The following is a 13644-nucleotide window of genomic DNA, read 5'->3' as shown; positions in this document are numbered from 1 at the left end:
TTGTAATATGCTCTTTGAATTTCCCTCCTGCTAATTGTGATTATTTTCCCTAGTGACTTGCAGTCTTAAGTTAAATTGTCATGACCATTGGTGTGCTGAAGCGGTAGATACAAGCAAGACTGATCCTGTTTTCAGGATGTAAAAATCTCAGTTAATATTTATGTCTAATTAGGTACAAGATAAAGGCCATAACTATTTCTATAAAAAGAAAATGATCTCTCAAAATGACAGTAGGTTTTCCCCTGTAAATATAAACGGGAGATCAAACTGCAGTTTATAGTTTTTATGTCATTAAAATCTAGACTTCCAGGTTTCTAATGATGTATCCTTTAAGCAAGACCTTTTATGGTAGAGTATGGCCACACATGAATCGTCATTAATTAGACATAAGAAAGAAATTAATAAAGCAACAACACTAGGAAACATCGTGTCTTTCCCTTTCAGAAGTGCTGAAAAAGTGCTGTAGCTCCAGTTGAAGAGCAGCCAGTGAGCAGCATTCTTGCAAATTGAGCTTTGTTTTTCCAAACCCATTTAATAGCTGTGTTACTGCTCCCATCTGACTGGCATTACAGTCCAGCTCCCAGAGAAATTGTATTTATAGACAATATATTAAAATCAGTTGTTTACCTTCCTGCTTAATTAAAACTTTTAGGTCTGTGAAGGCTATATCTCCCCAGCCTGCCTTACACACACTTAGTGTTTCTCTGTGGAAAGATCAAGGGATACGTCTCTTCTTACATGCAGAAGTTTTATGATTGTGTGGAGGAGTGATTAACTTTGCGTGCCTGGAGAACATCCTTCTGTTGCTGTTCATTCCTGAAGGAAACCTGTGGAGTAATATGTGGGTTTGCCATGTTCACTTTATTATTTGTACTGATATTTGTCTTGAGCAACTGATCAAAAAACATCAGCATCTTTTCTTCATATACCTGGGTGGTATTTAAGGAGCCTGAAGAGCAGGTTGCCGTTTCCCCCCACGAACAGCGATAGCTAATGTCAGTAGCTTCTGTCAGCAAATAAAACCGGATTTGTTAGATGTCTCTCAGGGTCTGATACCATCCGTTCTGCTAGCATCAATCACGCTGTCTCAAGCAGTAATCATCCCCTGCCACATGCTCTCCTGTGTGCAGGAAGTGCCAGCTCTAGAATTAAGTACATGGAGGCTTATGTTTTTCTTGCAGGTGTAAATTAGGAGTTAATTCCCCAGGAGCTACATCTCTCCTGGTTTACACTAGGCAATGAGGTCAGGATCAGGCACCCAGCATCAGTCAGGCCTGACTCCTTAAGCTCTACGTGAGGAATGTTTTCACAGCCCCCCCCCACTGACTGCTCCATCTGCAGAGCCTAATGACCGGTGGAGAGCAGCATTCAAGATCAGAGACTGAGTGCAACCAACAGCTACTAGAGTGACAGTCCTGGCAACAGCAGCCTTGACTCACCAAGCAGCCCAACATCAGTAGCAGAAAGGCGGCTTCTCTCGAACATGTCCCCTTTTGACCTGGAAGAAAAAGAGCTTAGTTCTAGCACCGTGGCTCGTTAGTGCTGCCTTTTCTCTGGTAGCAGAGGGCCCCCATTACGCTTAATTTGTCAGTGACTCTTGAAAGTAGCATCGTTAACTGGGCTCAGAGTCACCAGAGTCATTCCACATGTCATAAGAAGCCATTAAATGGTCTCAGCTATTAGCCTGGGCTAGACTTGAACAGGCGACCTAGAAGCAAAGGCCTGTAGGCCAGTCTCAGACCGCTGAACCAGACAATCTAATGCTCTAGGTGGTTGTCCTAAATGATGTGAAATCATGCATTTGCTCATTAGGTACATACTGTACAGGCTGCTTGCCCTTAATAACCCACACAAATGAGGCTATTTCCCGTAACTTATCTGGTCTGTGTGGGCTGTGCAGAATATCCCATGAGAAATGTCCATCCTCTGCAGAGAAATCCTGGAGAATGAACTCTCACGTTTCTGCTCTTCTTTGTGTGTTTTGCAGCTTTTCAAAGGGAAGTTTTTTATCTGCCAGGGGGAGGACACCAGAAACATCACAAATAAATCGGATTGTGCAGAAGCAAGCTACAAATGGGTCCGGCACAAGTATAATTTTGATAATCTCGGCCAGGTATTAATAGAATGGTAATCTGCTTCTTTGCTCCTTTACCTCCTTGACTTAAAACCTGTGCATTATTATCCCAAGGGATTTTCTTTCAGGGCGCTACCAGTCACAGTAAATATTCAGTTCACATACACAACACTGTCTCTATAAATCCCAAATGTAGTGTTTCTAAGCTGGCATACACTTCTTTTCAGAACAGAACAAGCACCTGTGGCTTCGTGGAGTACTTAATTGCTTCACTGCTACATAACAAACCAAATATACCTGGCAGAAGGGCTTGTCTAATAGAGCCGGACACTTTGAAACATCTCTGCAACGCAGCCTTATTTTAGCAGCATGGCAGGGACTAATTAGTAGGGAGCAGTAGAGACCTGGAGGGTAAAAATGAAGCTGCCTTTGTGTTTGGCTTTGTGGTTTCTGAATTAGAACTCATTGCTGAACCAGGCGCTGACATTGATAGGTTTTTGCTGCCAGGACAAAGTTTCCCATCATCAGCCAGGTAATGATAAGCCCTGGATAGAAAAGGGTAAAGAAGAGTAAAATATTACAGGTAAAAGAGCTTTAGTGCAACTATGTGTAACTCTTTTTCCATGTATATCTAGGCCCTGATGTCTCTGTTTGTTCTGGCCTCCAAGGACGGATGGGTGGATATCATGTACGATGGCTTGGATGCTGTGGGAGTTGATCAGCAGGTACGTGCTTTAACAGAGCTCTAAGCACTGAGTTAACAAAGGTGGCATGCTTTGGCTTTTGTTTTGCAAAATACTGTCAGCCTCTACAACCAGAGCCGTTCTGGGCTTGTGGCTGAGGCTACTGTTTAATCCAAGTCCTGGGACATGACAAAGAGTCAAATGAAAGGTCTGAATTTGGACCTAGCCCTTTCCCCTATCCCGCCTAGTGTAGCTGCACCTGTTGAAAAATGAAGGTTCTGACTTGTTAAGCTCTTTGGGCGTTTCAGGAGAAAAGAACTGCCTGGTAGAGGTACAGGTTTTCAGTGAGGGGCTTACGATAGCTGCAAAGGGTGCTGCTGTCCTGCTTTGGACACCACCTGACATGGTTCTTCTCTATTCCAGGTGCCTTGCATTTCGGGAGAGTTCAGTTAAAATGTCCCAGAGAGTTCTCATTTTCTGGTGGAGCAGAGCACACTGAAGTACCCCAAAGGGGATACCCACAGGTCCCACTTTAAAGACTGTTGATCTTGCAGCTGTATCAATTTGCTTCCCTTTTTCTGAGATTCAGTTGACATTTGCCATCCTCCACTTTGCAGCCAGTCATGAACTACAACCCGTGGATGCTCCTTTACTTCATCTCCTTCCTGCTGATTGTGGCCTTCTTTGTCCTCAACATGTTCGTGGGGGTCGTGGTGGAGAATTTTCACAAGTGTCGGCAGCACCAGGAGGAGGAAGAAGCCAAGAGGCGGGAGGAGAAGAGGCTTCGCCGGCTGGAGAAAAAGAGAAGGAGTAAGGAGAAACAGATGGCTGGTCGGTAGTCTTTCCACATCTTTCTGAGTCCTGCTTGACCTTCCACGCAATCCCCTTCTCCCTCCCCTCCCTGCCTAGCGTCTGGTGATCATTCTTCTCCCAAAAGCATGTCCAGCTATGAAATTTGCATGAAGGAAATAGTGCCATTTTAGGCTGAGCAAGGAGCCATGGAAGCCTTTTTAATGGCTGCATGATTTGCAACGACCTTTCCATTGGAGGTTATTTAAATTAAAACAAAAAAAAAAATCAGATCTGGGGCTTCTTGGATAGCAGAGCTCAGTGTTACGCAAACAGTGACAACTGCAAAGATCAGCAGTGCCGGATGGCACCATAAATCTTCTCAGTCATGAGCACTGTTGCTGATAACTGAATTCACTATTTGGTTTATTACAGCCTTGTAATGCCACAGTGATGTTACCTGTCCCATTTATCAAGCAGGTTTATTTATTGGCACAGTAGCACCACTGCTATTCAAGTATGTAATAAAATAATGGAGCCGTCTCATTCTAGTAATGCTTAAAAACCCCTTAGAGACACATATCGATGCATTTGCTTGAGAAATACAGATTAGAAAAAACAGTCGAGGAGAGTAACTAATTAAACGAAATGGCATTGATGCAAATGGAGCCAAACTCCAAAACTTAACATGCAAGTTTACAGCCCTGCCTGGAGGAGGCTTTAAAGGTGAAAGGATGATAGACCTCCACTCTGTCAAAAATCTCAGATTTGACATTTGTCTTCTACTCTTCTTTCTTTTTTTTTAATTTGGTTGAAAAAGTAAGAAGTAAGTCAGCCAGAGGTCTCAGGGCAGAGGTATTGTTCATCTTGCATGCTTTCTCTTCTGACTGACCTTCCTCCAGCCCTTTGTGTCCATTGTCGCACTTTCCCTCCCTGTTCAGTCTGCCTCCTGTTTTCTCCATTTCCCCTTTCACACCGCTTCTCTATCTTTGACAGACTTCAGTACTGTTTAAGAGGCTGTCTGATCAGGTGCTTGTTCTGAATGCTGGTAATATTAAGTCTGTTTTATTTTCTGGATGATCTGAAAGGTGTTAATTGTGCAACAGGCTTAATTGTGCAACCACATAATGCAAATGTGTCTCAACCTCTCTCAGTGTAGCACTTAAGCAGCACTTTCCCTTGGTCATATGCTTAAGTCCCATTGGCCTCACAGGTTTTATAATAAGGTATATTCACACCAACCTCTGGATGTCAAATTTGGGTTTATGCCATGAGTCTGGCTTGCTCGATACTCAGTGGAAAGACGGAGGCTTCCCTCAAGAGTGATACAGGACACTTAAGAGTTTTCTCTGTTAAGTGGGATACACATGGAAGGAATTTCTTTATTTTTCACTTCAAGGCAATGTCTAGAAAGCTCTTTTGGTCAGTCCAAGTTCCCCAACACAGTTTCAGGGTGATGATTTAGAAAATGCTCTGAAAAGCTGGATAGAAAGATCCCTGTTCAAAGTTGCAGTTTTGGAAAGCAGACGTTTCCTTAGAAGAAAAATAGACATTTAGTTATTATTAATGACCTCAGTTATAATGCTAGAGGAACTGGATGAAGAAAAGACATGAAGCTGGGCAATTTCCCAATGGGAAGGAGTCACAAGCCATCCTTGGAGATGTAGTTATTCATTCAGTTCTATGAAATGTCTAATTAAAGAGGCAATAAACAGCTATTTTATTGAGGATCAAATATTGCTGACTACTCAGTCTCTATAAAAACCTTTCAAGAGCAAAGCATGAAGCCCTCCAAATCACTTCAGAACAGTTTTTCCTAATTCGCGTTCAGTAAAATGTTGGTTTTAATTGACCGTGTCCAGTTTTGCCCTGGGAGACAGCAGATGTTGTTGCTTGGCTTCGTTCTGTGTGGTGGTAACTTCCGTCTGAGACCACAGTCAGGACTTTGATCATGCCAGCAAACTGTGCGGGGACTCCCTTCCAGCCAGCAGGGTTTCCTGAGTATATCCAAATGCCCAGAACAACCTGTGGAGGTCTATTTTCGTGCAGAAGCCTAACTGGTTGCATGGTGCTTTTGCTCGTAGACTCTTCACAACCAATTACCCAATGGGACATCTAAAAAAGAGAAGAACAGGTGGGGTCCCAATGCAGTGAGGTCTGGGCCAATGCAAGACCTGTCATTGTAAAGCGTGCTGGCCCAGCAGGGCGCTTTGCTCTACCTCAGGTACAAAGTCCATCCTTGAGAAACCAGTATCTCCTCCTCCGTTATCATCAAACCAGGGCGTTCTCCAGGATCTCTTGGGTCCACGTGTGTATGTGGGAAAAGCACAGGAGCCCTTCGCTGTACACCAGAGATTCCCGACAAGCCTACCTGAGTCCGTACCTGAGTCCACCCGCCAGGAGATGCAAGGAGAGGAGGCTGCAAGGAGATATTGGTGGTAGAGGCAGTGCAGAACTGTGAGCTGAGGAGAAAGCGAGAGACTTAGCAACCACTGAAGGGGAAGGGAAGTCTTGCTGTGTGTCCTGCCGGATGATTAATGCCATTTCGTTCTTTTAGATCTAATGCTGGATGATGTATTAATGGAGAGCTCAGCCAGTGCAGTGCAAGGTACTGGGAAGTCATCACGTCTCGTCCCCCGTGAATGGCAGTGCTGTGTAACTAACGGCTGGCCACCGCTGCTGTCGGGTGTCCCACTAAACCCTGTGTGTGGTGCAAAGCTCGTTTGCTTCCCTCATGGCACACGCATACCATTTTGAACTGCAGGGCTGCAGACCTGACTCAGGACTGACACTTGCAGATCCTTAACTTCCACCTTGATCATATGTTGTTTTTTTCAGTCATTTTTTTCTGGTTTTCGTTAAAACGCTATCAGACCTTTTTTTTTTCTTTTCTTTTTTTTTTATTATTTAGAGAATAATGACTGGAATATGAAATGGGTCCTGTACTGCTCACTCTAGCTTTTGGACCACAAACCTTAGGAGTCTCTGAATGGCCTGCAGGAACGTCCCTGGGAGGCAGGCAGTCTTGCTGAGGGAGATGATTTCTCCAGCCCTTGCTCATTACTCCATGAATTCTGCGCTTCAGGGTGGCGCAGGATTTTCCAGCAGGGTAAAATTCAGTATAGAGCAGAGCCTTTGTGCTTTAACGGAGAGATCAACCCGATGCTGACCCTCAACACAGACACAGGTTTTATCCTTAGTGCTGCCAAAGTGGTAAATTCCTCATATTGATTGAAAGCTAGTTGGAATTTTTCAGGTTTCTATTAAATATTCTACCAAAATTTCATGCCAAAGATATGCGACACTGGTATTTGCCCTGCTTCCCACTAGCTCTGTTCGTTTCCCCAGCCTTGTCTTCGCACAGAATCATGAAGTTTCTCTTGTATTATCCATGAGGTGTCTTGTAAATCAGAAGTAAGGATGTCCCTTCGCTTGCTTTCCAAGTCCTGGAGAGGCTGGACCAGCTGTGCCAAAAATTGCCAGGAGTTTAACGTGGGCGCCCCGGCCTGTCTGCGCACTCACCTCTCCCTTTGCACGCCTTCCCTGCCCGGATGGTGCTTAGGGCTGCAGATCTGTCCCTTGCTCTTTTTATTTTTCGAAGAAGCTTTGATCTGGCAAGCATTTTGTTTAATTCATAACTTAAGAATATTAGCCTGAATAATTAAAGAGGTGCCGAGTTAGGAACAAATATAACTGTAATTTTCAACAAAAAAAAAAATATGCTAGGAAAATGGTGCCATTAAAACTCTCTCACCTATGAGGAAGCTCCCACTCCATGAGATGGGGAGCAGGGCTCCATCCATCTGTCAGATATCAAAGGGAGTTTGAGTAAATAAAAATTGCAAGATGAGGGCTATCATCTTTCTCTGCAGAGGATAACTCAGGGAGACAAAGGTTCCTGTTTTGTACTTTTAAGGCCTCACTGGAAGTTGTCACAACATGCTTTAATAAATCCTGAGTCTCCTTCCCATTGCCATTCCTGTCTTCCTCCTCTCTTTGCCTTCCTTCTCGCTGTTCTTGGTAGACCTCCTGTCCTCTGCTGCGACCCTGGGTGTCAGTCTGTGGGACAGCACTGAGGGGTTGGTTCTTACTGGGTTTTGGTGGTGGGGGGGGTCCTTTCTTTTTTCTTTTTTTGATTTGGCTTCGAGTCCTCTTCTGGTCATACACAGTTACATCAAGCTTGGTTTATTTTATTGTATTTTTAATGCGTCGAACTCATTCCAAACCCGTCCATTATCCAAAGCAGACTCAGAAAGAACCTTACAGTTTGCCTTTAAAAAGCGTGCGATTGTCAGGTCTGTGCTTTGTGCTTCCTTTTGTTGTCTTTTCTTTGGATGCGGTATTAGTGAATATGCCACGCTGCTCTTCAGTCACCAGAGCGAGAGAATAGAAAGACTTCTTTCTCAGTCTGGCTGTTTGTGATATTAGGGAATCGATACTGGGTGCTGTAGACAAACCTCCCGTAGCTCAGTGAGAAAGCTGAAGTTGCGAACCCGAAACTTCCACACATCTCTGCGCTTACAAAGGGCTTCTTTTCTCTTTATGTGAAGATGAGATGGGGTATTGTGTGTCTGTGCTGTGGCCTGGTGCTTAGTGAGATATTATAATTTTATTTTTTCTTTTACTTTTTTTTTTTTTGGCTCTACATTCTGTCACAACTGGAAGCTTCTCAGTGGAAATAATTTATCATTTTCCATTTTGCATTTTTTTTTTTTTTAACAAATCCATTCAGTACAATAAAAGCCAAGTAAAACACCATGTTTAACTGTAAAAGTTCCTTCAGTGCAAACTACTTTTTAACCTAATAATATTCTTGGTACCGTTTGTAAATCCAGCTGCGTCATGGACCCATTGCTCGCTGGGTTGCTGCTGTCCTCCAGATACGCTCTGATCTACAAAGCAGTTAATTCCCTTATTATCGAAGAAAGAAAAAGATGGGGGAGACCGTAATGGAATTGTCCCACTCTTACAAATCCCAATTTCCCATTTCCTCACGGCTCTGGCTGAAAAGTGACGCTGGGGAAAGTGGCAATTTCTTTCTTGACAGAGCTATATTCAGCACCAGCCGGGCTCCTTGAGCGACAGAACCCATTTCGGAGCCGCGCGCTCACCCCAGCCCTGCCGAGCAAACGCGCTCGATGGAAAGAAGTGGCTTCTCCCACAAGCTCTGTGCTGGCACTGGAGAGACCGCCGAGCCCTGGCCGGGGCCCCGGGCTGCCGTGCTCCGCTTTGGCATCCCGCTGAGCCCTCCTGGCCCCTAGGAATGCCAAAAACCGTGGAAGTCTCCCGTGCCGTTTTGCGTGAAACAAGGAGAAACGGCCGGTCACAGGCTGAACCGCGGCGCTGTCCGGCGGAGGTTGGTGGAGAGGCACGCAGAGCGGGCTTAGAAACGCCAAGCGTTCGTTATGCAACAGCGATGATCACTTCCTCTCCAAATTGGCATACGAGGAGTGTAATTAGCCAGGTGTTTCGCAGGGGAGCTGGGAAGCTAGGAGAAGAGGACGGTGAGCCTTTGGCTACCCACGGGAACAGCCCGTGGCGGGCGCTGCCTAGCGCTGCCCGCTTCCTGGTTTTGTCAAGGGAGTCATTTGCAATTATAACCCTGCTGAATGATGCGGACAGCAGAAGGGAAGAGTCTGCTCAGGAAATTGCCGGAGCTGAGGGCCTTTGACAACGATAAAGTAAAAGCAAGTGCCCCACCGTTAGGCATCCCCTGCCACAGCAGCAACCTCCGACCAGCCTTTCCCGGGACTAAGCAGCAACCTCCGACCAGCCTTTCCCGGGACTAACGGGCAAATGGGCCTCTGCAGCAAGCTCTCAGCAGGCTGCAAAAGCTTGTCCCTACCTGGGTGAGGAGTAAATTGCCCAGGATCCATTGTCTGAGATAATTTTCTCTAGTGTAACTACATCTGACTTGGAGAAACCTCTCCCTCCCACTCTTGGCCTCCAGCCATGGTGAAGCAGCTTGATTTACATCCTGTTTACCAGCCTGATGTTTTGTAGTGGGCTTTTGCTGTATTTCCCCATCTTCTCACATTCTCATTCTGCCAGTTCTTCTTTCTTTTGTTTGTTTGCTTTCCTGCTCTTTTCTTTAACCCCGTGTGTGCCGGGAAGCCAGTTAACCTTGCCAGTAATAACCAAGACTAATCTGGAGCTCTTGTTGTTCTTGACACAGTGCATTGTAACAGTACAGTAATGTGGTGTTGTGTTAGTTGTGAAGTTCACCACTTGGAGCTTAACAGATGTCTGTATTTCCCAAGATGTTGGTATTGTTGAGATCTTTATTGCAATAACTATGAATGCTACTGTGTGATAGGGGGCATGGACTTTGCACCTGGGTAATTATACATGAGTAATACCCAACTCATATGCAGAACCGCACAGGTCATCTTAATAAGCTGTATTTATATAATAGCCAGAAAAGCAGTTCATCTGTTCAGAAAGTTCCCTGCCTACCTAGATACAGTGGCTAATTATTTGTGGTCCTCGAACAGCATGCTATTTTTGTTTGTGGCTCATCTCAAGGTAATATCTATATTGCACTAATACGCATGGCCGGCATGCAGGGAATGGTGAAGCTAGTGGTGGTATGATTCATAAACAGGGTTGACAAATCCCCTCTTAATAAAGTTAATGGTGAAGGATGACACGTTTGCTGATGCTAATTTACTGAGGCTGCAAGTGTGTCCAGCTCCAGTCAGGGGAAATGTTTGGCTTTTGAAACCTGAGGGCACGTCCTGCGAAAGGCTGAAAGCAGCCTTGGCGTTTGGGAGAGGGGGATGCGGGAAGGGAAAAAGCCTTTGCAGATATATGAGCAATTAACAACCCTGCTTATAAAGTCATGCACTAACTAATCCAGGTGCAGGTTCTCTGCACAGGAGACTTTTTACAACCTCTCTCTAAATCCTCTCTGTGTTCTAACAGCGTCAGTGCTATTCTGTAGGATTTGGAATTACCTGTCAATCAAAGCTAAGAAAAATTTGAATTCCAGTGTAATTATTCATAAGTAAATCCACTGCAAGAAAAGGCAGAAACATTGACATTTTTCTTTTGGAATGTGAATTATGCATAAATGTAGAAGAAGTAAGTGATCCAATTATGATGGTGTTTCTTTCTGAGATGATAAGTTGCTTCATAAAAATAGGTCCTATTCCTAACTTAATTGTATTCAAACATTTAAGTTAATTTGTTACTCATAATTTAGCATAATGTGATCGAGATATCTTGACTTTATGGAGATTTATGCAGACTCTGAGATATCTGACAAAGTCTTATGAGTGAGTCAGCAAGCTACCAGTCTGCTTTTTTTTCTGTAAGCACTCAATAGATTCAGCATTAAAATGCGTTTTATAGACGTTTTCATCGATATTGTGCTTTAGCGCTCTGGTACAGATCACCTAAAGCACATTGCAGATCAGAAAGTGAATATTAATACGGCCTTTTATCGTATGATGCTGAAGCAGAATTTTGGAAGTTCCAAAGCCCTCCAGAATAGAGCTGCTAAATGATTTGTCTCTTGATTCCTGGGCTGTAGGGGAAAAGTCTGTCTCTGTGGAAAAAACAAAACTTCTCCAATTGTCCAGATCCTGTTATGAAGCTGGGAGCACCTGATACCATTAAATCTATGGGTCTGATTGCAATGTCATTGGCTATTGACAAAGTGAATTCTGTTTCCAAGCAAGATTTAATCTTCCAAAGTTAGTTTTCCCTCAGGGCAACCAGAACCTGTGCTTTGTGGCTTTGTTGTGCCCAACTTTTTTGCTTGGATATCAAACTGTACATTAGCTCAGCAGCACTAAATATCAAGCCATGTAATTCTTACAGCTCGATAATTTTCATAACCAGTTGATCATCTAATTATGAGAGTAATATTATACTCTGACATATTCAAGACAGTCCTTTCCACTTCAATCTGCATTATAATACCTCCTTGAAAATTGTACTGAATTATATACTCAGCCTTGGCATTTCCTCATTAGAGATTAGGTGAGTAAATGAGTTTATCTCTAGGAGCATTCAGGGTCTAAAGAGCATGTGTCATCCCCGATGCAGCTGAACACGGGAATGAGTTGAACGGCGAAATCTATACTTTGATAATTGCATATAAAAGGAGAATCATTATTTTCTAATCGCAAAGGCTGACTGAGCAGTTTTCCTTGGTATTTTTACGGGCTGTTTCTCTGTGTTCTGACAGCCGAAATGTGGAATTTTGTTCTCTCTGCTGTTTACGGCAAAGAGCATAATATGAATGTATTACTTCTACTTCAAAGAAGAGCACTAACTGAATACCCTGAGTTTTTAAAACCATTCTTAGTAAAATCTTTCCTCAGTATCTGACCATTAATTGGCCTTTCAGACACTTTGGGGACTTTTTAAGATCAGCACCAACAAAAATTGTTGTTTTAATTTGAGTTAAATTAAATTGAGATTGCTCTACAGTAAAAGCACTTCTTAGCACCACAGTAAACACAGCTCACCTCATCCCTGATGCCGTAAGGCTGAGTATAGTGCATGTCCCACTGAAGATGTTTAATGGCTATAAGATGATGGGAGCCCAGCCGTGTATTAACTGGTAATGTGCCAGCCAGAAAGAAAAAAAAAAAAAGGCAGAGTTTTGCTGTAATGAGTCTAGAGTTTATCATCTTTGGCATCTGGAAAGTGAGGGTGAATTGAGTGTAGCCAGATGCAGAGAAATGACTTGATGTGCCTCTCCGCTCTTGTCCTCCCGGCTCTAGAAGCGCAGTGTAAGCCCTACTACTCCGATTACTCCCGCTTCCGGCTCCTGATCCACCAGATGTGCACGAGCCATTATCTGGATCTGTTCATCACAGGCGTGATCGGCCTCAACGTTATCACCATGGCCATGGAGCACTACCAGCAGCCGAAGGTATGGGGGGAGAGAGAGGGAAACATACTCAGCAGCAGTAGGATGCGGTTAAAGAGCAGAGCTAAGGCCATTTCTGCCATCTGGCCTCGAGCTGAAGCTGTGGCTTTTGGTGCTTGGGTCCTGTCACACCTCTCCCTTCTAGATAAATACAACCCTACTGCTTTGGAAATGAGGATGGGAGCATGTTTATTTGGGTGGCTGGAAGAGAGCATCGCTGAAATCTTCCATTTGACCTAGTCTTCCCACAAAAAGGGAAAAAGTAAAAAGAAGAATAGAAGAATTTGTGAAATCTTTCTTATTGTACAGATCCTTCTGTTTTCCCAGTGTCCTGTTGGGGCTAATTTTCACAAGCGCTGGATTACATGCCTTAGTTGGGCCTTAAAATATATTTCAGAATATTAGTGGATGAGGTTCCTGGGTCTTGGTCATTTCTGAAAATAAAAACAGCCTGTCCTGGGATGTCAAGCCTCTTGTGCGTAAGAATGAGATGGAAATAGCTGCCTTTGCCGTATAGCTTGTACTTATTTTTATTAGCCACTTTCAGAATGAATAAATATAAGACACAATAGGAGGAAATATTCTTTAAGACTGGACCGGACTTGAATACTTAATGTAAAAAAGAAACCAAAGCAAGGGGAAAAATACCCTCCAGCCTATCATAAAGAAGCCAGAAAGTGAAAGGGCACAGGCCCAATTTATTTTTTTCTGTTTAGGTCACCTTTAAATACCCTGGAAGGCTCATTGCATGATTCAGTCATTTGGTGATGAAAAAGGTTGTTGGCTAAGGAGCTGGTATTGGAATTGCTCTAGGGCGTGCGTCTTACCACAGTCGTTTCGCAGCTACATTTTCTCTTGTGTTGTAAAAACGTTGGGCAGGCTTTTGTTTTTAATTTTCTTGAGGAAAATAACATTTTGTCTCTAAGCCTCTGGTATGCAGCATCTGGGTAATAACTCCAAGCTTGGGCTGTGCTGAGATGACATTATGGTTCCTCTGCTGAGACTTGGGCACATATTTGAGTGCCTGGATGAATCAGGGCCCCAGAATCCCTCCAGCATGTTGGTGCTGCAAGGGATTGGTAGGGGGATACATGGGGTCACCTTGCAAGTGAGCTCCCTGCCTGGGATCTGCTGCTGTCCTAGAGAGGAAGAGCCACCAGGGCTGCAGCGTGCCAAGAGGGGGCCAAAGCAAACAGCTACTGGGCAAATTTTGC

The 13644-nt window shown here is 44.0% G+C and overlaps 1 protein-coding gene across 13 annotated transcripts in view; it reads left to right on the top strand.

Moving 5' to 3' along the window:
* The window catches only part of CACNA1G (calcium voltage-gated channel subunit alpha1 G), a 162895-nt gene that overhangs the window by 122965 nt on the left and 26286 nt on the right, over positions 1–13644 (top strand). For 8 of the 13 annotated variants that reach the window (XM_068913520.1, XM_068913519.1, XM_068913523.1 and 5 more), the window contains 5 exons: positions 1988–2113; positions 2710–2799; positions 3375–3588; positions 6104–6154; positions 12282–12433. In XM_068913520.1, the coding sequence (XP_068769621.1) occupies positions 1988–2113; positions 2710–2799; positions 3375–3588; positions 6104–6154; positions 12282–12433 (633 nt within the window). The remainder of the gene's footprint in view (positions 1–1987; positions 2114–2709; positions 2800–3374; positions 3589–6103; positions 6155–12281; positions 12434–13644) is intronic. The other 5 variants (XM_068913526.1, XM_068913522.1, XM_068913527.1 and 2 more) reach the window with 3 other exon arrangements.

The sequence above is a fragment of the Struthio camelus genome, chromosome 19, assembly GCF_040807025.1.
Source record: "Struthio camelus isolate bStrCam1 chromosome 19, bStrCam1.hap1, whole genome shotgun sequence".
NCBI lineage: Eukaryota > Metazoa > Chordata > Aves > Struthioniformes > Struthionidae > Struthio > Struthio camelus.
The sequence above is the reverse complement of the archived record's forward strand: the minus strand, read 5'-3'. Positions and strand labels throughout refer to the sequence as shown.